Source organism: Toxotes jaculatrix, chromosome 23, assembly GCF_017976425.1.
Source record: "Toxotes jaculatrix isolate fToxJac2 chromosome 23, fToxJac2.pri, whole genome shotgun sequence".
Classification (NCBI taxonomy): domain Eukaryota; kingdom Metazoa; phylum Chordata; class Actinopteri; family Toxotidae; genus Toxotes; species Toxotes jaculatrix.
The window spans coordinates 5478897-5503427 of NC_054416.1; the positions used below are offsets into that span (position 1 = coordinate 5478897).

At 43.5% G+C, this 24531-nt stretch overlaps 1 protein-coding gene across 5 annotated transcripts in view; it reads left to right on the top strand.

Annotated features, from left to right (window-relative positions):
* Nucleotides 1-24531, top strand: part of pcdh7b (protocadherin 7b) — a 101452-nt gene that overhangs the window by 41910 nt on the left and 35011 nt on the right. For 3 of the 5 annotated variants that reach the window (XM_041031566.1, XM_041031565.1, XM_041031568.1), the window contains one exon: nt 6194-6413. The exons of 1 other annotated variant lie outside the window; for it this stretch is intronic. In XM_041031566.1, the coding sequence (XP_040887500.1) occupies nt 6194-6413 (220 nt within the window). The remainder of the gene's footprint in view (nt 1-6193; nt 6414-24531) is intronic. One more of the 5 variants, XM_041031567.1, reaches the window with a different exon arrangement.

Here is a 24531-nt window from a genome sequence, read left to right on the forward strand (position 1 = left end):
GAAGATGTTCAAACGCATCCCCCCAGAATAGTATCTCTGTTTCACCAGTGGCCTAATCCGCCACTTGAAGAGCAATTAAAAGTTTAGCCCAGACTTTAAGAAAGTAACCATGTGTGATCTTTTTTTTTTTCTCTCAGTTTTTTTTCTCTTCTTCCTGCGGGTCTGTCTCTCCGGCTGTGCACATGGGGTGCATGCTAATAGGAAAGTGCTAGCTGTGGCACTCTTCCAAAGGCATTCCAAACACACTGGGAAAAGAAAAGACTAAAGGGGGATGTGGATGAAGGAAGAAAATGGCGCTTGGGATGGAAGGATCACCCACTCATTCGTTTCCTTATCATCTATTTCCCTCCCTTTTCCTTTCTCTCTTGTGCATCTTTTTTTCCCCCACTTCAAATCCCACTTCCTTTTTACTCAACCCAAAGTGGTTCCCAAGGCACAAGCTATGAGACTAAGAATTTATCCCCACAGAGTTCCTTCAGGGGACCTCTTGTGCTTAGCAACAACTTTTTTATGGCACAACCCCAACCATACAATAGTCAGCAGCATCAGGGAGCTCATGTTTTGGGTTTCATGCTGTCTTTTTGGATTGGTTAAAGGGTCCTGTCGTACTGCAGCACATATATTTATACAGCTATTTCTTCTGCCAAAGAGTGCAATAAAGGGTCAATAAAGACTCAAGAGAACGCCAATGGACAAGCACCGAAGGACATTCAATTGATTGGTGTGCTGTCAGATCATAAAACGGCCACATGGTAAAATGGAAGGGTAAAAAATACTCTCAAGATTTCAAAGATCGACAAGAGAGCGCTAATAGCGCCATCGACTCTTAACGAGACTGTGTGCTGTGTTGCCCATAATGTCTGCACCTCCTGTAATAAAACTATTTTTAAAGGTGTTTAAAAATGTTATTATCAAGCGTCGCGCCCATGTGGATTGTATGACCTCACGGCTCTCTGGCATAATTTCAAATAAGAAATAAGCATTCAAATCTATCAGTCTAATACATCTACCTCTATCTCGTTTTTATTTTCAAATCCATTGCACAGTTTAGGTGAGGAACTGGCAGCTGGATACTGTTGTAAGCCTGGCTGTCTAAAAAGATGTGAAAAGACAACTTTTTTTCAAACTCAGCAGACGAGAACAAGAAGAGAAACAAAACACGCTTTGCATCTCTGTTGACTCTGAAGATAATGTTAGAAAAATCACACAATGAACTCGCAAGAGTCTCTTTTATCTCAGCTTTGTTTTTCTTTCTTTTCTCCTGGAGTCCTGGGTGTTCTTTGGAAATGCTACCCCAGTTTCTTCTCTTCATTCAGTGCTTTTTAATTTTTTTTTTTCCGGGAAAGAGTGACCTGGGAGGAATTTGTGTGGAGGAGTGCAGTTTGAAGAAGACGGGGAACGTGAAGACGTGAAGAGGAGCGCTGAAGCTTGACAGGGCCAAAGCTATCAGTCAGGCTAGAACATGATACCTGAGACTCTGCAGGCGGTTGCGCTAACAAAGCTGCAGCCAACTACTCTGCCAGCATTCCCACAACTTACTCAGCCCTATCCAAAACCCTTTTTGAAATTCCCCTGGTCACTCATGGGGGGCCTAACACACCTGAGAGACCATCCACATCTCTTGTTTTGGATGACTGAGGCCCAACAGTATCAGCATTCTGTTCTCTTGTGAGCCTGGAACATAGTAATCAAGCGCAACTGAGTAGCACCCAAATAGAACCTGAATCCACCCGGATCAGATTCCAATTGATTTCCAGTCAGACATTCACCTTGAGGGCATTTGTCTCATTTATCGCTTCAACATCAGTGTATCTCATGATCACTTTAATTCACAGTACTGGAATTACACCAAGCTTCACTTGCATTTGAACTTTGCAAAGCAAGCAGCCATGAATGGGTTAATCCTATTTAAGATCCCAGCAAGTATGTTGTTTGGTGTACTGTGGCTATTTGGCACTTTGTGTGTGTCTCAGGTGGCATATCACAGGTCACTGTCTGGTTGCCCATTAAAAATGGAACATGGCCTCTTAATTACAGACCGGCACTTTTGGCAATCATGGCAGTATGTGTTACTCTGTTCTATCACTTGCTTTGTCTTCCCCCCGTTCAACTGGCCACTTTATCTTCCTTTCCATCTCACTTACTCATACCTCCTTCTCTGGATCCCTCCATCTTCCTCGGTTGACTGCAATAAGACACTGGCCCCACAGTTTATGTTTGCTTCCCTTGCCCCAAGTCCGGCCTAGCCACAATTACTTCCTGTGGTTCATGGTAGTGGGTCACTGCCATCCGCCAAAGGTATTTACAGCTGAAATTACACACACTGTGTTTTTTCAACCACTCCCACCTCCACCATTCCATCATCCTCCACTCCTTTCAGAGGATCTGGTGAAGGTGGGCTAAATTATAAATCCAGACATCCAGAGACAACGGGTTCAAAAGTCTTCCCCAATGGAATAAGACTAGCAACAGAGCATTAACACAGTCACCACTGTCCGTTCTGTACATATACTGTACCACATGAGCATTAATGAGTGACATTAGGTATGCCAAATGGGATGCTGACCGGAGATCTGACAATGAAAATGCTGACATTAAAGCTACTGAATAGTCAGTAATGTGTCTTGATTGTGTTCTCAACTGATGTCTTTAATCAGAGCAAATCTGAGGTTTTACTCAATGCAGAAGGCCTCTAACAATGTGTTACCTATTGAAGGTTTGCTGGGACATCAAAAAAAAAAAAAAGGCTGAAACAGAGTGCTTCTGACAGCAGCTCAACATTTAGTTTGAGGGAGGAGGAAATGAAAATCAAATCCAAGAGGTCACACATTATTGACATGAGTGGCACGGTCCTGTTTTTATTGGCTCCAGCTCTGCTTGAGTCAGGCAGCCCATGTGTTTTCCCTTTAGCATTCAGGAAATAGGCCGGGCCAAGCTTCGGCCAGAGCTCCCAATAAACCTGTGGCTTGTTTGCGTTGTTCATTTTTTGGGATGACGGATTTGCTCAATCACCCGTGGCTGTCACAGCTGGCTTTCAATCACAGGCACGCCCCAAAGAGGCCCTCTGCTGTCGGGACCCGAAAAAGTGTCCCAGCATCTGGTAAAGATAAAGCCAACTACTGCTAACTTGTAATGAAATCCATGTATTATCTTTGTAACTGTAAAAGTGGAACAATTCGATGCAGGCTTTAGTGTTGTTTTGATTTTTTTTTTCTGTTTTCTAAATCCACAACTATAAAAAAAAACCATCCATCACATAATAGACGTCACTAGACTGAGCTGAAAGTAATTTTTTAGCCATAATGCAGCTCTCCTTTAAAATTAAATGTGACTGGGGTCATGACATTTCCTTGCTTTTGTGTATGTGTGTGCACCAGTGTTTCTGGCTCGGTCACAGTTGAACTGATTGGCAGCTGAGTGGACCGTGAGAGCAGGAGGTCAGGGTGGAAGGTAGAGGGGCCAGCATCAAAGGGCATGTATTCAGTCAGGCTTAACAAACTCACCGGGTTTGAAAATGGCCAGTATCTGGTCAGAGGGGGGTCAACTCTGTGCCACATGAAAGCATGGACTGACAGCGAGGGGAGGACTTTCACAATAACACCCACAGCCTGTTTTTATTTCTCACAATGTAAAATCTCCCTTGCCATCGCTCACTCATTAAAGTATCTTCGGGGCAGCGATATCCCCAGTTGCCAGCCCTGACTGTGTGTGAGCATGGCAGATAATTTTGTTAATTTTTCCCTGTGGTTTGGCCACATGAAAAGGCCCCAAATTGTCTTCCTTATGAATACTTGAGAGACAGACAGAAAAAAAAGATTGGTTGTGACAACCACAAAGCCATATGTAATTTCACATGGCACGTTGGACAATTCCTTTTTCTTCCCCAGCTACTACTGAGACACACACACACACAACTATAAGGGAAATATGACCAAAAAAGAATCACTTTTTATTTTATTCATTTATTTAAAAGACACAGAATGAAGGGAGCGAAGGTCGCTGTGCAGACGGTGGTTGCTGCAGATTCTAATCCAAAGCCTCCGGCGATCTCTGCATGAACTCCATTTCTGGTCTGCAAACAAATTAGCTTTTTTTTTTCCCTCTCTTCTATCTCGCTCTCCCTCCAGTGAAAATAAGGGGGAAATTCAGGTGAATAAAATCTATTTGTTCATTTAACTTTTTTTCTTCCCGTCAGCTTCTTTTCTCTCTCCCAAACTCAATTTTCCCTCCGTGTGCGTTTGCTCGGGTGTTTCTTTTCTTTGCAGCGGTCTCGCCAGCAATTCATTAGGCAACAGTTGTTTAATCTGTATTATTAGAACACCGTGTTTCCCAAGGAGTACGGCACTCCACTAAATCTGATCCAGACAAAGTAGTTTCTTTTTTTTTTGTTTTCTTTCGACCACACAAGCTGCGGCACTTGTTAACAAGCACCTCACACCAAACACGTGAGTAAAAACAAACAAACAAACAAACAAAACAAACAATATCTTAACATCTCTTCAAGTGTTATTACACTTATAGAGAGCAGTTTTCCTTCTGGGTCCCGATTTTAATTATGCAACAAATGTTTGACTATCCAAGTGAAATTTGCATGAATATTTATACCAATTCATTTGTTGAGTGTTGATTGTAATTACATGGAAACATGATTTATTGCCAAGATTGCTGTGTTAGCCAGCCAGCCAGAGAAAGAGAACTGAAAGGAAATATATAAATAAATGCAAATTTCCTCACACACACACACACACACAAAGCAAGGAAGCTCATTTTTCCCAGTGGCTTGTGGGAAATTTCATTATCAAAAAGAGAATCTTCAACAGTGTGCGCCTGGCAGAGATTCAGAGGTGCTCACAAAATGTCTTGGGATGACAAAATTACAATAAGGTTCACCATTCTAAGGTGGCCTGTCAACATTCGCTGAAAATGTTCTCTACACCTGTGGGTGTGTGTTTACGCGTCGTTTGCTACTCTTTTTCTAGATATGGAGACATACTTTCACACACCAAATATCGGTTGACACGATAAGAGCTTGACGTGATGCTTTGACGTGCACCTCTCAGATCAAAAGACACGGTTAGATGGGTAATGGATAGATGTACAAATTAAAGATGCAGTTACGAGTCACAGAAGCTGATAACCGATTTCACTTCATCAGGTGAGACAACTAGGGAACAAATGGAGGGATAGGCAGAGAGGAAGAGAAAATGTTTGAGTAATGGGCCTCTGTCCTGTGTAATATTCTCATGATGGAACAAGGAAACAAGTACGGGGGGGGGGGGGGCGGCAAAAGCAGGAGAGGAGGAGAACATGAGGACGTGATGAGGTCCAGCAAGGGGCAGAAATAGAAGATGCGCAGCAACAGAGGCGAGCTCTGACTGTGTTTGTATCTAATTAATGAATGGCATTAGCCATTTGTTATGCCATTTATTCTGGTAATGACCAAGCCTGGTCTTTCATTGCTCGTCTCACGCTCATTCTCCCTCTTTCATTCCCTCTCTCCGCTATTACCTTTGTACAACGCTCAGACAGGGATTGAGAGATGTAGAGAGAGGAAAGGAAACGGGCTGAGACAGAGAGAAAGAGGCCTTGGCTTTAATGACATGCTCTGTTACTGCTTAACGCGGGACACTGTTCAATAATGTGTTCGAGCAGGCCACACATATTGACAGCGTGAACCCACAGCTCATCCAGCAAAACCTTTTGTGTGTGTGCACGTCCTCACATGCAATCAAGTAGATCTGCCTGTTTGTTTGCACTCGTCTTTGCCTTTGTGCTTTTGCTCTGTGGCGTCACATCAGACCTCCTGCAGAGCCGAACGCTCGCTCACCTCGTCCTCTTTTTGGAGGGAAAATAAACAAGTGATGATAAAAAAAAGTCTTTGATGACTATTGTGATAGAGCAGATGAGGTTATGTGTCTTATTTTTGGGGTCAGGAAAGTGAAACCACAGCTTGCTTGGAGATTTAAGTTTACCCTGATAGAACAAATCTACGGCTCCTGACCACTCCAACTAAAGCATAGCCTCCTTACCCTTACCCCCTTTTTTCTAACCCATTTTTCTACCACCCTGACCCGAATCCCCCCTCTAAAATCCAGAGGACCCAACTCTCCAGCTGCCGTCTAACTATAAAAGAAACAAAAAAGTAAAACAGTCCCTTTTATAGTGACCCCCGGCCGTTTGGTTTCTCTTGTAGCCGTTTCGCCGAGTGACCTTCTCGGTGGTGAGCCAGCCCCAGGACCCTCACCAGCAGGGATCGCTGCAGAGCTGCTACGACAGCGGCCTGGACGAGTCGGAGACGCCCAGCAGCAAGAGTTCGTCGGGCCCCCGGCTGGGCGCCCTTCCCCTGCCTGAGGACAGCTACGAGAGGACAACGCCGGATGGCAGTGTCGGTGAGGCAGAGCACATGGAAAATGGTAGGGGCAAACACTGAAAGGAGATTAAGAAACGCTAAGCTACAGGAAACACACACGCACATACTGCCTAGAGTATTCACGTAGCACGTCCGATGGTAGACAATCTCACAAACATGCAGAAACGTGAGGTTATCTCTCGTCCCATGTTAGTACTTCTATTATCAAATAGACCTTTCCTCAGGCACTTTTGGTTTGACAATTTTTGGCATCGGTTATTTATTTCTGCAGTGTATCAGGTATGATATGGTGTAGTTGTTGAGATACAATAGCTGTTGCAGCTTTTATGAAAGCTGAAGCCCTTCCACCAATGTACATCATGCGAAGATGAGGTCTGGGACTTAACCTAAAACCTAAAAAAAACAAAAACCAAACCTATGGCTCTGTTTCAGAAACAGCAGGATTATTTGATCAAAGGTGCCAAATGTAACATATTCTTTTAGTTCAACACCTTTCAGACCATTTTTCTCCTTTTAGTCTGCAGCCATTTTGGACTTCTTTCAAATTCCCATTGAATTTCATTTGGCGCCTAGGTTTCAGCTTGAATGAGGATAGATTTTCCATAAGATCTCTATGTCTTATCTTCTCTTCTTTGAGATAAAGTAAAAGAAGTGTAACAATGGGGCGTTAATACTCAAGTTGAATAGGTTTGAATCTATATGGATAGCTGCTGTGCTGATTTGCAATGTGTGTTTTTTGGCTTGAGGCCCTTATGAAGGAGCTCATTTTGCTCCAATTGGGAGATAGAGCTGATGTTCTGTAGGTTGTAATGTGAAAAGACCGCAGCCTAGAGGGCGTGAGTGGGAGCAATGGAAAAAAAAACAAAAAGCTCCTATTGTCAAAGCAGTCCCTCGGTATTGTACTGCATCTTCCCTTGCAGAACCTTCTCACAGCTAGCCTGAGCTAGTTTTCTACCAAGGCTAAAATATATGCGTGTGTGTGTGTGTGTGTGTGTGTATCTGGGTATGCACTGAGAGATGGGGGTAATGGTCCCATTCATAGTCTCGGAGTCTGAGGCGATGCTTAACAAGGAGGAGCTGTCTTGAGAGCGCTAAGCCTAAGTGCAGAGGCTTTCCCATTGCAGCTTAGGATAAGGATATTCAAATGGCTTAAAGATTCACATCCTCTCTTTTTAGATGGAGTTGTTTGATAGATGAAGTCTTAACTCAGATCAGTGTAGTCAATATAATCTTCCGCTGTGTCCACAAGGTGAGGCGTGGACATAAAGTGGTAAAGAGGGAATAACTGAGTGGGTTAATTGTCTAGTTATGGTTAATTTGATGACAGCAGATAGTTGGGAAACCAGACAGCTGTGCATATCAAACAGGCAGTTACACAGGTGTTCGCAGTGACCTTTGTCAAACTTTGGTCACTATGCAGATTAAAAGACATTTGAAACAGTTCAGTGTGAACTCATAGGGATAATTTGTGAATATTTACAATCCATGTTTTCAAGTAATAGGTACCCATTTGCTGGCCAAATTAGACCCTGTTAAAAGGCTCATTTGAATTTGGTCTCTGTTTAAAAGTAACAGGACGCAGGGACAGCCAAGAGCAGACAACCCAGTTAGATCAAAAGTGTGATCAGCCTGTCAAACAACTCCGCCTTGGGAACAAAAACAGCAGAAACAGTGAAACAAATGAATCCAAAAATGGAATATTGAATACCAAAAAAGCTCAAGTATCATAAAATATTGTCTGATTTGAAATATTTTACAGTTTGAACACTGACCCAGAATATATACAGACATAATCCGAGTCAATTTTGTTTTCAGCTCAGCGCGCATGTGTTATTAATTCTCCTTTTCCACGGTTTCAGAGGGAGGTACTGCAAAGTATACTGAAGCTTTAGAGGAGATTTGTTGGAGGAACAGAGTCAAGGTCAATTCATGAATCAGTCTCCATCCAAGAGAAACAACATGCTCTGCTGCTGCTCGCTATCTTTAGTGAGATCAACTGAACTGGTGTGTGTGTGTGTGAGTGTGTGGATGGAAAGGCAGCTGTACAAGTGAGACTGGAAGTGAGTGCTTGTTTTGTTTTTAATCTCAAATCAACTTCTAAATCTCACATCTTTGCAGCACATTTATACAACTCTGAGTTCTTACACTTTGTACTCTGGGGCTATGAGGTGATATAATCTGGATTTAGGTGGGCAGCTCAGCGGCCTTGTGGTCTGAGAGACTGTAATTGGCCTAGGTCCTGTGATTCTACCCCAGAAAAAAGCTCTTAAACTGTCCTTGAGGAAGACGCTGAGCCCCTGCTTGCTCACTTATGCTAGGTCACTCCGGATAAGGGCGTCAGCTAAATACCTAAGTGTAAAGTAAATGCAATCATCTAAGGTTAGGGCAAATATTGGCAAGCGGCTCCAGCCTCTTGAGGGATGCTAACTATGGTCATTAGCACTCCCTCTTGTGTTGTGCAGAGCACATACAGACACCACCAGCACTGCATTTGCTCTATATGAAGCCCTAGCTCTTTTAGAAAATTAGGGAGTTATGAGGAAAGAGGGAGAACAAAAGTTAGCAGATGGCTTGCTGTGGTGCTCAGTGCCGGCGTGGGCATCATTAGCGACAGGTAATTGAAGACATTTATGCGCGTAATGCGACGATGATTGGTGGTGAGAGTCTGTTTTAGACCTCTCTTGTCCTGGGGAAGACCAGAAGGAAGCAGGGAAAGGGGAAACGAGTAGAGCAGATGTGTGTTGGTTTGATTTGAGATGTGTATATGTGTGAAAGCCAATTGTGGTTGGGTCAATACAAGACAATGGAAATGTTAACCTTGCAGATAGGGGTATAAGTGTCAGTTTGAAAACTTTGAATCTGAGGATTTGATTTTTGTTATTCAGTCACCACGGTACTGATTCATCATGTTTGATTGCCGTCGCTTTGTGTCAGGGTGAAACGCGGACAAAGGCTAATGTCTCCTTTTTGATTCTGTGCTTTTTCCAGCTCTGACTTGCTTGTTGTCAATCGATGTTCACACAATGTGCAGGAATAATCGTCCTCCACTGCAGCTGCTGTCTCACACACATGAATGCACGCACGCAAGTACCCCCCACAATACACACACGCGCAGGCATCCGTACTAACATCGACCCAGACAAACCCATGTGAAAACGACACACACACAATGTTTTTCACTCTCTGCCTCCCGTTCCTCATCCTTCCTTTCCTTCCACCCTGCACATACGTGCCGGGGGGACCGTATTTTATTTTCCTCATCTCCTTCATCAAGGTCAGGTTTCGAACTTTATTATTTTCTATTGGTTGACTTCTTTCCATGGGGAGTGTCAAAAAGAAAAAGAAAAAGAAAAAACAACCTCTCTATCCAAGACAGATCCTTCCAACTCAGAACAGGGAGTGTTGGGGTCACCACGGGAATATCAACACATTCTTGACCCATTCCACACTGCACAAGCTACCAGACAAGACTCCTCTGTAGTTTCATCTTCATAGACCTTGTTTCAGTAGACTGAAAGACAGTCAAAAGCTGCATGTCAGGAGCCTATGAGAATTCTGCTGTATCTTTACAAATTTTGCTGAATTTGTTCAGTGTACAAAGAATTAAATGTGCAGCCTTCAGTTTAGGACTTTTCCAGTACAAGAAATAAAACAATTTTACCATCATTCTTGAACAGCACACTGCTCCATATATCGCTCAGCTATGGCACTTTGTATGTTACATGGTCTTGATCTTTTTGATGCACAGCTGGGCCCCTCACTTATTCATAAGCTTACCCCAGTACTCATCAGATATTCATAAATGCTGAGAGTTTGGAGTCAAACACCCGATTAGGCCGTTATGGATGGCAAAGAGCCCTTCCAGATGTACGGTGTTACCGGTGGGTCAAAGACTCGTGCTCTATTATTGATCTCCACATCGCCAGGGGGGCAGTGGATTTTTCAATTTTTACCATGTTAGTTCAAGTACACCTCAAAATAACATGCTTCCACATTGCCCTTTCATCATGGCTGAGGTGTCTGAGGTGTGCAAAGAGTTTCCATGTGAAACCTCTGCACGGATCAGAACAGCTCCCGGCACTGAAGATGTAATATCATTGTTCAGTACATCGGTGAAGCTTTGCGGCGTGCTGTGCTTGTTACTGTAGGACACGATGCTAAGGATTTATCCTATTTGATCCATAGTATGAATCATTATAGAATTGCTTTTTATAGAAAAATGCTAATGCATAGTTTTAGCCTTGTATTTTAGCTTCACCTGAGCGGATACAACAACACGTGCTGGGCTGCCAGTGACATGTTATATATAGGTAAGCGAAGCTAACTTGTGTGGGCATGACAGTATGTTGTTATCTGAAGAAGAGAAAGAAATCCAAATTGAATTTAGCCACTTTTTAAATTAGATTTAAAGGCAAAAACTTTTCAGGATAAGGGACTATTTTTTTCATATTGCAGGGACTATTTGTGCCTTATGATGATCACCAACAGACAGGAGGTTGAACATTAGTTTACTCAACTTTTTATTTACCACTATATCACTGAGTCCATCTCACAGAGGCTGATGCTTGATTTCATTAATGCTGGCTGCTAGGGCAGATGAATAGCTTACTGCAAATTTATTGTAGTCTCTAAGAGAATAATAGCACATCCTACTGGCTGCTAACGTTTGCATGCCTCCCACGTTTCTGTGCTTTGGCTGCCAGACAACCGCCCCCCAGCACACAAACAAACACACACGCGCACCAGACTCTATCTCTCTCCTGTCTCTCCTGCTGAGAAATCTTGGGGTACCACCACTGGATTACAAACATCATCATTTACTGTTGGCTAGCTGGCTCAATAGAGTAGGACAGACAAGTGGCACACCACAGCAGTTATCAGTCAGGTCGTCGGTGAGTTCTAACATACACACAACCTGCAGAAACATAGGAAACCATGGACGGACAGAGTGACTTCCACAATTTTACACACAGAAACGTATGTTAAGCAAGAGCACACGTGCTACGTTCATAAAAATAAAGTCACCTTAGCCATCATACTTGCACACAGACACACTTCATTCAGCACAATGAGGCACTGCATCATTTTCCAGCTTTGTGAAGCACCTCACTAGAACTCTTCAATGTTGTTGTTTCTCTCTCTTTCCGAAGCTTTGCTCGTTGGAATGCCGCTTAGCCTGGTTAATAATGTGCATGTGTGTGTGTGCGTGTGTGTTTGTGTGTAACTCTGTTCATTAGGCAAGCCCAATTGTAGGGCCAGATGGCAAAGCGAGTTTGTTTAATTAAAACCATTCATATTTCAAGAGCGGAGCGGAGCGGTAGCAGCGCTGGTCTTAGGTCTGATTTCCCTCAACTTGGTGGAGAGATGGGAGTGTGTGCGCCTGTGTGTGCCTGTGTGTGCGTGTGTATGTGTGGTGTGCCCATCACCACCCGGCAGAGAGCGGTTGAGTGAAAAATCGCCCAGCAGTAAGCACTCACACTATCAATCAGCATGTTAGCGCCCCCCACTTCGCCTTCCCCAAGGTCACAGTCCATGTGTGAACACGAGTTAAAAACAATACAACATTTATTAGAAAATTAAAATCAGGACATGAGTGAAAGCAATAATAATCAGTTACATCTAAAAAGTGCATGAAAGGTTTGGATGCTTGCACATTTTGCAGCGGGGTTTGTAGTCTGTGTGTGCCTGCAGTCCTCTGCCGTGTCTCTCTCATTCATTCCCATCTGTCCCTTACCCCTCGCCCCTTATTTCTTTTCGTGATATCCTCAGGCAAGGCGACAGCAAGGGAGATAGAAAGAACAAGAGGACCTGGTGAGAGAATGTGAGACAAAGCACTGAGGGGAAGGTAAAGAGAGGGAAGCATGGCAAGGCAGAGTAAATGAGTAACACACTGCATGGGAGCCCAGAAGAGGATTGAAGGATGGGAGGTTGGACAGAGACCAGAAGATAGAGAGAAAATTAATAAAAAAACAAACAGGAGAGAGACAGAGAATGAGCAACAGAAGGAAAAAGTGAGGGATGGGGGTTACATGCATGGAGAAGTTGCCAGCAGGGAGTGGCGGTTGACGGAGAGATGATTGATCACTGCTCAGCCAGTGTAGGCAGGTATTCAAATCATACCCCAGTGTCACATCTACAGTCCTGTCTTCCTCTCTGTCTGTCCACACGGGCACACATGAACTGTAAAGCCCACCCAGTGCAGTCTTAACTCCCGTAACACAGCACACGGACAGAATTAAACTTGAAGAATACCGTCTCTCAACAGGAGAGACACAGGCCAAAAGAATCCCCGGGGAATGCAGAGATTGCAAGTGTATGTTTCGTGTTAAAGGATTAGTTCCCCCAAATTCGAAAAGAAGCTACAACTACAGTAATAGTGACGTGAATTTTTTAAAAAATGTTTTAGTATTGGAAGTAAAATTTTAATTTACCTCTGTTGTACTGTTTTAGGGACAAATTTGTTGTGTTTTGGGTGAAATGATCCTTTAAATCAACTTAAGTAATAATGCAGACGGAGAAGGGGAAACGAGTTACAGAAGGATTTTTTTTTTTTTTTAAGGCTTGAAAATGGGAATAGAATTGTTCAAAATTCATGTCGTGCCTCTAATTTTACACCCACTGCAACGTAAGGCCTAGAGGAGACTGATACATGTGTGCGGTGTACAGACACACACACACGCATTGTTGTGGACTGTGTGTAGATAATGGAATTGTTGCTGTGGTGTTTTGTGTAGCTAAAGGCGGGCTGACACTCACACTTGACACAGGTTAAAAAAAGCCATTCAGCTGGCTTACACATAGAAGCATGGCTCTGCCACAACTGCCAGTTGGTTTAAGAGAGAAAACGTGCTGTGTATGTACAGAACATGAGCCATTCTCACATTAAAAAAAAGCAGTATAAAATATCTTAAAGGTGTTATTTGCGAAGTATTTTTAATAAAAGCCCCACTCAAGGAAGACAGCCATATTGTTTCAGGGGTAATACCGTACTGTGTCAATTTTCACTTCAGAGATAGTTGTCTGTTGTATTTTTATATTGTTTTCTGCAGTTCGGATGCACAGTTGATAAAGCGCAAGTCAGTACTTGCAGGGCAGAGAGAGAAAGAAAGCAGAATGGCTTTTCATGGCACTGCAGAGACATGACTGTATTTTCAATGAGGGCCTACAGTCATACGCGCTGCCATGTGCATTTTGTGCCTTTTTAGGTGCAACGAAGCAGTGACTAGCAATTTGGCTTGTCTCCAAATGGCACAGGCATTTGTTATGTTCGGAATAAAATCACTTTCTCCGACAGCTGTTAATTTGGAATGCACCTAGCTTTTTTCTTTTTCCATATCTTTTTTTTTTCTTCCCACACCTCTCTCACGATATAATCACTCCTTGGCTGGGGTATGTGTATCAGATGTAGCATTTGGGGTGGGGGGGTGGTGGTAGGGAGGTGTTGGGGGGGCGATCTTCAATGAAGACAATTAAACACCTCCAAGGCGCTCAGCCAAAGCCTCCCGCCCTCCACTCCCTGCTTCCCTCTGTCTCTCTTTTCCTCCCTGGCACTCTGTCTTCTGCTTGTTTTCCCTCCTCCCTACATTTCCCACCTCCTCCCTGGATCTGTCCCTCCTACAATTCCTCCTGGTCTTCCTTCTCTTTGTGACTTTCCTCTCTTTTGTCACACTGTTAGGATTCTGTGCATGATCGTAAAGGAGACGGTGCGAACAGGTTGTGCAGAACGAGGAATTACATTTGCTGGTGCATGCTGGAACATCAGGTGTGCAGCACTGGGACGCAGTGGGTGCCGTGTCTTTCCCAGTGTGAGGCCTATAGCATGGGAGGGGCAGGCTGCAAGGGATGCCAATAATCGTACTAGCAGACTACAAGTGTTTATTATTTATTTCTTTGTACATTTTCTGAATCCTGAACGTGGGCTGATCATCCAAAGACGACCACTACAAGGGAAAAGTGTGTGTATGTGTGTATACGTATGGGCATATGTTGCAGCATGCCAACTTCACACCAGGAGCATATCTGAGAGGAACACTGAGAGAGCCAAAGAATGAAGGCTTTCTTTTTTTTTTTTTTTTAATTTTTCTCACTTCAGGGAATTTGTTGAGAAAGCACAAACAAACAGAATTCAGAAAAACACACTCAGGTGTTCACACATTCTGTAGGCCGACACCAAGCTGGGGCCGCTCATGCATTCATTCATGTATTCGCCAAACATACTATACTTTATGTGCAAACACCGTCTCTCACTACCCTCCTCCTCCAATCTCACAGTTAAGGCGCATACACAAATACATGCATAATAACTCTGCTCAACACATTCTTTCCACACGTCTGAAAAACTTGCCGGCTCTTTAATTTTGCACACGAGGAATGCTGCGTTGATTATAAAACACATCACATTTATATGATTACAGAACTTTCCGAGAAAGAACAAATGGTGAACGCGTTTTGCCAAACCCAACTGAATCAACTGGAACCAGATGTTACCTGCTTACAGCCAATATACATAAATGTGACTTCATTTTAGAGAAGGTTTGCCAAAGTTGGTAAGAGATATCCTTGTGTTTCTAATTGTGTGTGTGCACTTCAGTTTGAATCTAAGCAGTGACACGCTTTTTGACCTTTGAGGCACGAATTGCAAATTGTGTACTTTTTACTGGCTGTGTTTGTGCATGAGCTGACGCATGCATGTTCTAGCCCTTTCTCTGTTTATCTTACACATTATGTATGTGTGGCATCTGGCCCGCCAGCAGATTAACCTTCGACATTTCCAATACTTCACATTGTGCTTTTCGACCGCCCACAACTTTGTCCCCAACACAGATTTAAACTAGTTTAAAAATTTTTTTAAATCTACAGACTTAGCTTTCCTTTGCCACCCTTTCACCCACGTGTCTATTTCCAGAACAGCTTGCTGTGCCACATCTCCAGCAGGCATGGCTGTACACTGGCATTTCTTCTGGGAAGGGATTTTGCCAGCAGCGGCGGCTGCTACCACTAATTGATACCAATTAGGTCGTATTATTTAGGAATTTGACATCATGTTCGTCTCTAATCAGGGTGGTTTGATGACTCAGAGACACAGCTAAATGCTGTAAAACTGTCAAAACACAGACAAACAATTGCTTGCTTGCTGCAGGCATTATGAAGAAAGCTAATGATAATCAGTGTGTTGCGTGGGCTGTTTGTGTGTGTGTGTGTGTGTGTGTGTGTGTTTGGGGGGGGGGGGCTACAGTAGCTTAAGCTTAAGCTTAAACTGTTAAACACTCTTGCACCACAACTGTTTAAACCAACAAGGTCGAAGTCACTGTCCTCATATCTATCATATCGTATTTTCTTTACAGAAAGTGGCGTGGATCAATACTTACAAGCTAAGAAAAAGAAAATATGTGTGTGTGTGTGTGTGTATTCAAGCATGCATGTACCGTGTGCATCTGAGTGTGCGTGCACATGCCTGAGTATGCGTGTGAATCCGAGCGGAGATGCATCACACTCTCAGCGGTGCAAGACTACCTCGGCCCACCAGAACTTATTTTTACTTCCCTCCTTCCTCCTTCCTGTCCCCCCTCTCTCTCTCGCCCCTCCACTCCCTCGCTCTTCGCCTTATAAAAATAGATGAAAGCGTGTAACAATGGAAGAAGGGGGATTATCCTCCCGCACTCTCCCTCACTCCCTCTCTCGCCTTCTCTCTTTGAGGACACAGTTAATGTGTCTCATATGGGGGGGGAGGGGGGTTAAGGGGGAGACAGAGAGAGAGGATTGAAATGAAAAGCTAACACGGTTTATAGAAGGGGGCTCTCTGGCCTGCCTGTGGCGCGCAATGTGACCTCTGACACTGGGGATGCTGGAGGGTTTCATAACACGCCACACAAACACACACACCGCTCCAAACAGACAGGCACATACAGAAGGCTTTAACATACACAAAAGCACTCACGAAAACCTCCCTATACATCTGTATGCATGCTTGCACACGTGTGCACACACCATTCACCTGGAGGGACAATATCCTCCTAAGTTCCTCTAGCTGAGGAATTTCATTATTTTCTCGCTTCTTGCTTCCTTTCAGTGGGAGTTTTTCAAGGGACCCTGCTCATGGACACGGTTACTCAGGGTCATATATACATTAATGAAAAAAAGATTTTCTTTACCCTGAACAACCCTTCTGTGGTTCCCTCAGAAGTCTAAAAAGAACAGAGTGAAGGAGGGAAGGTTTTCTCTGGGCCGTCACAGAGCGTTGTAACTTAATGCATCTCAGAGAGACTTCTTTTTTTTTTTTTTTTTACAAAGGCTTGTCCATTTAGCCCATCGAACCTTTCTCCCTAGCGACTACGAGGCAAGAACTTCACATAATGGTCAGCATTAGCACCATACATGTTTTATGAAGGCCGAGAGCTCACCCTACTTAAGACAAACACTCGCTGAACCATCCGCACACCCGTGAAATCGGTGTGGTATGTGTGTCCTCTGTGCACATTGAGAGGAGGAAATTGTGGATGTATGTATGTGTGTGTGCTGCTAATATTTGCACTCCCCCTGCTTCTCTCTTGTGAGTGTGAAGCTGCTTTCTTATGCATTGTTGACCCATTTAAGGGTTGTAGCGTTTTTTCGCCATTGTGCTGTCTCTCTCAGCTCACGATGTGAACGGTTTATTTTCATACGTGTAGCAGCCGCATAAAGCAGCACAAAGAAAAAAAAAAAACTCAGTGTACTTAGATGTTTTTTTCCATACAAGAAAATACCCCTTTGTTTCTCTTTCTTCCTCCCTCATAAATACATTATCTGCCACATTCTCTTTCTTTTTTCCACTCTGTCACCCTTTTTCCTATCTTGGAATGCCAGGATTTGAAGTTGAAATAAAATGTTGTCAGCAGTACCCCAAAGCAGGGAATGCATTGCCGGGCTTCGTCAGGAAATAAAACAACCCACTGACAGCTCGGGAATTATTTCGGGGGCACCACGCACCATTTCCCTCCTCACGCTGGGATGAATATGCATTGGCACCCAGTAATTGAAGTGCCGCGTCAACTTGAGCCCTTGACTTGACAAATTTCACCCGAGTTTCTTTCTATCACCGCACCACGCTCCCTTCTTCCGCGTTTGTTTGTAATTTCAGTGCACCTGGTCGTGAAGGCGAGGAAGCATGCATGCAAACATACAGCACACACAGTCCCTCCCTACCTGCAGGTGTGGATTCCTTTTTTTTTTTTTTTTTCCTCACCTGGAGGTCACAAAACAAGGAGCAAAAATGAATTCTCCTCTCCTTTGTGTGCCATTCACTGTGGCAGCTGTCTTTTCAAGCCTATAAAATGCTGCAATCACCTCACAAAGCTGCAGCTCAGCTATGCACGGCTCTGATGACTGCGGTCCTAAGCACAACTTCCTGTGAGGGATGAGGAAAGCCAAAGTGGCAGTCAAAAGCTTCCATTTAAACCACAACAGAAAAGCACCCGAGAGCCAAAACACATCAGCGGACACAATCAGACCGAAGTAACTTGACACTGAAACCAAACAATGGAGGTAAATGCGGTAGGGATTTGATGAGAGGAAGCCAGGTGAGTTGTTTTTCTTTCCCCAGGGGTTTACAAAAGGATTAACCCTTTGAACAAATGCAGTAGGGGCACACCTGTTTCTGTGTATTTGTGGCAAAGTGTGTGACTCTTTGTGTGCTTCCTGCTCTTTTGTTTGCAGTCCCCACCCGCAGACTAATGACTACCTTGAAGGCTAAAACAATAGCATTTATCTTGTCTGTATAGCTCAAACTAACCCTCAGGCAATGACTTTAGAAGAAGTTGTGGAACTAGTCACAGAAGTGTCTCTACAGGCCAGACAGAATTGAGTGCAATAAAACCAACTAATGAGCAATGGTCAACAGAGAACAGAGGAGTTGTTTTTTTTTAAAAAAAAAAAAGCAGACTCACAAGTTACACATCTTCCCACTTAATCCTATTTTCAGTTATTTGATTTCTTAGGTTAAATTTTTTTTTTTACACAGTCTCAGCATCAGGCAACCTTTCAACTTCTATCAGGCATGAGGACAGAGAGAGAAAGAGAAAAGGAATAAGGGAGAGACTGAAATAATGACAAAAGACGCCCCTGCACGCGCCCCCGCCACCGATGGGCTGACAAAACAGAGCATCCTAATCCAGATGATGTGCCGGCAAATCCACTCACAATGCCCACAAACATAACACACATATACACACTCACAAGCACAAGCATAAGCACAAGCATAAATGCATATGTGCAGGACCAGATTTAAACACGTGTAAAAATCTCTGCATCTCTTTAAGTGAATGCCCTGGGATCAGCTTTTGGCAGCTTTGGCAAACATTGTATTGCCCATAACTCACTATGAGTGAAGGGGTTTGAGCAATTGTTGGAAGGGCGCTCCTGGGAAGAGGCTTACCTCTGGCAAATCAAGAGTCTGTATACATAAGCAGGAAGGAATCCTTTGTGCTGCAGGTTTGTATGTTGCATGGGGAATTCAGAAAGACTATGAGAAAAATGTGCTCTCTTTGGCTCAAATTATCACGAGTTCTCTGAGAGCTTTTTGGTTGCACCAGGCTACCGTATTGTTCACTGCATGTACACAGGGGCTGTAGGATGCAGAGTCGCACTGTTTAGCCTGCCTCCCACACACACTGTACAGCACGGATTTGAGAATCTTCTGGAAGTGACAGATTGGGTTCACACACTGCGCAGGGAAACAAGTTACAGTCATTATCCAGTTATAGTGGTTATGATGAACTCGTTTTCAAACTGCTCTTTGGGTAGTTGCCGCATGTCAAGACTGCCACAAACACACACACACACACACACACACACACACACACACACTCTTAAATGCTCTTAAATGGCATCTTCTCTTACATGGTTTTCTGCATCTAAACCGAAACTGATATTTGCCTTTAACCAATTAACCCAACTGATTTTATACATCAAAGTCTGTAGAGTAATTGTAAACTGTCAGATATTTTAGTTTTAGAGGAATCAAATTTATAAGTTTGATTTTACTGACAAAAAGAAAGAAAGGAAGAAAGAGAGAAAGAGAGAGAGAGAGAGAGAGAGAGAGAGAGAGAGAGAGTGAGGGAAATAAATGATTGTTCCACCCCACACGTTGTAGATGTGAAGTCACGCCAGGGCAGCATAAATCATTGTAATCCCTGAGAGATTGCAGATGGAGCAAAGGACACACACATATGCATAAACATACTCCCCTCACCTTGTTCTCAAACTCCCTAAATCACCATTCAAATCACTCATCTTTATTTGAAATATATATAAAAAAAAGAGGCTACGCTCCTTTAATAGCTCATGGGGCTTGAGCTAAGTTTAATCTTAATCAAAAACAACCCAGATTATAAACAGCGAGGACAGATGGTTTCTGGGTGAAAATTGCATTTTCCAGACATTTCTTGATTGTTTGCGCTTTTCTCCCTCCCTCCTTGGTGTTATTATTATTATTACTACCCCTGCTTTTGGTGATTTCATTTTGGTCTTATACGCATTATCTGGGCTTAAGACTCGCTGACCAATTCCAAAAATGCGCCTGTCAGGACCTTTCATTAGCGTCAAAGTCTTAATCCACCTCAGTACATACATACAGTAATCCTCCACTCCTCTCGAAAAGACCATAGCTGTCAACACTCGTGTTCTTTTGCTGAACTCTGCGCGAGGACAAAGCAATTTGTTTCTAATGTGTCTCAGGAAGAGTGGGGAGCCTTCGAGGAGGCAAATGTAACAGTCGGCTACAGAGAGGTGAAAGTGTATGTAGTGTATCGGCGTATAAACAGATTTTTGCAGAGAGGCTGCGAGAATAAAGACAGTGAGCTCCTTTTTGTGGTTTTGGGCTTTGACAAAAAGCCTGCAAGCCAAAGAGTTTATCCTCTGGCAAAGGTGATGGTGGAAGAGAGGATGGAGCGAGAGACAGACAGAGTGAATGTGGGAGTGTGTAGACGCGATTGTATTCTGTTCAAGGTTTTATGCAACCCGAGCAGACTCTTCCCTTTTCTTGTGATTAATTGTGTATGTGTGTGTGTGTCTGTGTGTGTATCTTTGCACTCAGGCAGGAGATTGTGTCAGTTTAATCTGAAGTGCTGATGATGTGAATAGGGCAAAAAATAATGAGGAACAAAGAATGCACATTTAAGATCCAGAGAGCACTTCCCCTAATGAAATGCAATGTCTGACACATTTTCATGCACGCACACACACACACGCTTTAAATGAAGCCTTGTTCTCTGGAGCTGCTACAGATACAATACTAAAGAAATCAGCTGCATTTTATTACTAAATAAATTCCTTATATATTGTGTTTCTGAAACCATTTTACAGACATCGGGACCAGAAAATACTGCACATCCAACTGACCAATGTGAATGTATGTCCTGCTGAAAACATGAAATTAATTGTGGTATTTCTGGTGCCAAAATAGGCCAAAAAATATGAAGTTTCCCACAATATCTAGCATGAAATCACTTGTTTATGTTGTAGTGAAAATGAGGCCACAGACTAATGTGTTCCCCTGAAAAAAAAAATAGGCAGCAGGAATGCAAGAATAATCTACAACGAGTTGCTTCACATTAGGCAAAAGGCAAATGTTCACAACCCACTCAGTGACACCAGGGTTTTGATTTTGGAGTGTGATGTGTGTGTGTGTTTATGCGTGTGCAGACGGTAAAGGTCCACTGGACAGGGCTCTCTTTACTCACCCTGACAGGCAGAGAGCTGTAAAAAAATTGCACCATATTTCCTCTCAAGTCTCTTCTGATACTGAGAAGCAATGTTTTCACAGCTGCCTCACTTTCTCTTTTCTCCAGTTTCCCACTGTGTGTGCAGCTATATGTGTGAGTGTCTGAGCGTGTGTGCTTGCATACTATTTTTATATGAATACTATTATATGAATAACAAAAACTAGGTGCCAACTGTTTGAGGCGCACAGAGACAGAGAAGATAGGGTCCTTCTTTGTTCCACAAACTCCCCCCCCACCCCCCCTTGTTTTCTCGGATACCCCACAACCCTCCCCCACCACCCCCCTTCCCCCTTCTCCTCAGACGTCTCGTTGTAATCATCTGTTTATGCAAAAGCCTCAGTATGATTCACAGAGTAATCAGCTTGCCACCTCCCTAAGAAATGTTATTGCTGGCATTTTGGGGCTTATTTAATTGAAAATGTGATTCTTGCCACTCGATGGCCGTTCACAGCGTGTGAAACATGGATACAGCCTCCTCTGTATCCAATTAGAAGCTAGTCATCTATGATGACAGCACTGTGTCGGCGAGGAGGGAGGGGGGTAGCCGCTACTGCAGCTAATAATAGACTAATAACTCTGACGATGTCTAGTAGCAGTGCTATGTTGCCATCAGATGTTCAGCAATGTAGGAAAGTTTTGAGTTATTATTACAAGTGTGTTTGGCTGATATTTGGATGTGTGTGTGCATATATAAAGCCACAGGGATGATCAAACACCCACCGCTATGTAACAGCAGGATAAATTATATAAACCAGCATATACAAATATACACTGAACAAACACGAACACTACGGCCTCTTTTACAAGACTGTCCTGGTTTCGTCACTGTGCCATAATCACAAACTGAAAAGCCAACACTCACTCAGTGATGACATTATTCCACCCATCATCACTTTGGTCTAACAAGATAAATCCAACACAAAAACAAGCTGCAAGCTTTTTCACTTCTCACTTCTAAAGCTGAAAATTCACATTTTGCATAAACCCCATGCCTCCATGACTCCATCCATCCTTGACTATCAACTTCTTCTTCTCCTTTTGGAAATAAAGGTAGAATGGAGAGGGTTGTGTGTTTTCACTGCTTATGTTGCTCGGCAGCTAGTGCACCCTATGCTCCAGCAGCTAATACTAGCAGAAATATTGATCTAGACGTTGTAGACAACCTTGGCTGTCGGAGGGCAGATATTTGTGCTATACATTTCTTGACCTAAGGTTGTCTCCGTCTGCCTGAATAGACAAACCACTGCAGAAAAAGTCATTAATGATGCATTTTCTCCTGCCGGAGAAAGCAGACGTACTTGCTCTGGTCTAAATGTTTGTGAGCTATTTAATTGTGTTTCCCTGTGAGAGGGAGGGTGGTGGATTTTACAGGCAAGGCCATCACGCCAGCCTGTGGAAGCCGCCACAAATGAAAATCAAAAGAAGCACCTGTACCTGGAGAGCCCTTCTCTAATAATAGAAGTTAAGGTCTGGGAGCAACGCGGTGCGAGAAGAGGTGTTTGCATAATGGGAAAGGGAGTTTGTGTGTCACAGTGTGTGCACAACAGAAACTGAGGAAGAAAACTTACTCTTCGTCCCACTCTTTTTCTCCCTCTGTCACATCTAAACACTTCCCGCCCACACACAATACATCACATTGGCTTACCTGTCACCCATATGCCATGACATGAGCAGCAGGACACAAAGCCACTTAATGATTGCTGTGAGTCCAAAGGCTTATGAACCTTAGTGTGTCAATGTCAACCTTTTTTAAAAACAAGCCTCTAACCGTGGCTCCTGCTCTGCCCAACCGTGCCCTTATTCACCTCATAATAGCATAAGGCTGGTGGATTAACACAGAACTGTCTGAACCATGGACATACTGTACAAATACCAAACATTATATCACTATGGTTATTTTATATCCTCTAAGTGGATTCATGCATTGTATAATGCACATTATTATCATTTTCTTATTAATAGAATTTCTATTCAAAATCAAAACCCTTCTTTTTTGTTGTTCTTTTCTGCAGATTACTTACTCTGGGGGACTCATTATCAGCAACTCATACGCTTTTCACCCATTTTTCTCATCCTTTCTGTGACCAGAAGCGTTTTGTCAGAGTTGAAAGAAGACCCTGTTTACTGTAAACAGCTGTAATCAGTGACCGTTTGCTGCAGAAAATGTAACTTTTACTTTTGATATGCTGAGACACAAAACCCAGGTGAGGTGTCTTTAAACTGATCTGCTCAAATGTGTAAAAAATAAAAAATGATGAGCATATGTACAAGAGAGAGTAATTGTGGTTGATTAGAAGGTAGAAGCCTGAAGGTGGAATGACTAATACTACTGCTGTAGCTGTAGTGATTTCATGGAGGCCAGCAGTGTGTGCATTGCTGACAGGGAGATGATATACCGGCTGCTGCAAGTGCTCTGTGACAGTAAATGTCTTCCCCCTCCTCCATGTTTACAGTCTTAAATGGATTATGGTCCATGGGCAGCTCCACGTTAACCTGCACACATGTCTGCTCCCGGGTTCACATGCGCCTCTGTGATGGGAAAGAAAGCCCATAACTAGCACCTTCATGAGCGCCAGTGTAGCCTCTGGTTGAACGCTAGCGTGTCACTAATCACGTTAGCATCGATCATGTGAGCGCCCCGGCTTTGACCTTGGTGCATTACATTCACTCTGAACTTAGATTGAGGTACACTGTAGCCAAGCTGCACCTCTTACAGAGCAGTTAAAGGCACAAGTATCAGCGCATTAACGAAGAGCTAATATGTGAAAATCGTGCAGAAGCTATCGCTCACTCGCATTTGACTGTGGTTATAACCGTGGGGTTGCGAGAGCTTACATGTTTTATCCCACGTGTCAGTGTGATGTGTGTGGGCTGCTGCCGCGGATACCCCCTTGTAATACGCTAATATGCATTAGAATTAAGCTCAAGCCTCTGAAATGAAAACACCGGAATTAGCCGTCAAAATGAGAGCCACGCTGAAGACAGTTGGAAAGAATGGGGGGCGCGGGAGGGTGCGTGGGGCGGGAGGGGGGGGGGGGGGGGGGGGGGGTTGGTAATATTGTGAATGTAATGTTTCTTTTCATAAAGTCGGGGATGAGGTCGCCACAAATGATTCCCCTCGACGTAAGTCCGGGAAATGAAGCTTGCTCTTTTCAACAGGGATAATTAGCTGGGCTGACAGTCGATCCCCATTTGTGACACTGATTTTTTTTTTACCCTTCTAGTTTGGGACTATAATCCCTCCTTTGAGGATGCGCAAGTGACAGACGTATTTTTTTTTTTTGTCCTTCTAGAATATTCCAGCAATTAGAGAAGCTACAATAATACCCATAAACTCCTTGTAATTAGCAAGCATTTGAGATGATGCAAGAGAAACTGAGAGCCCTTTTGACCTCGACAGGGGCT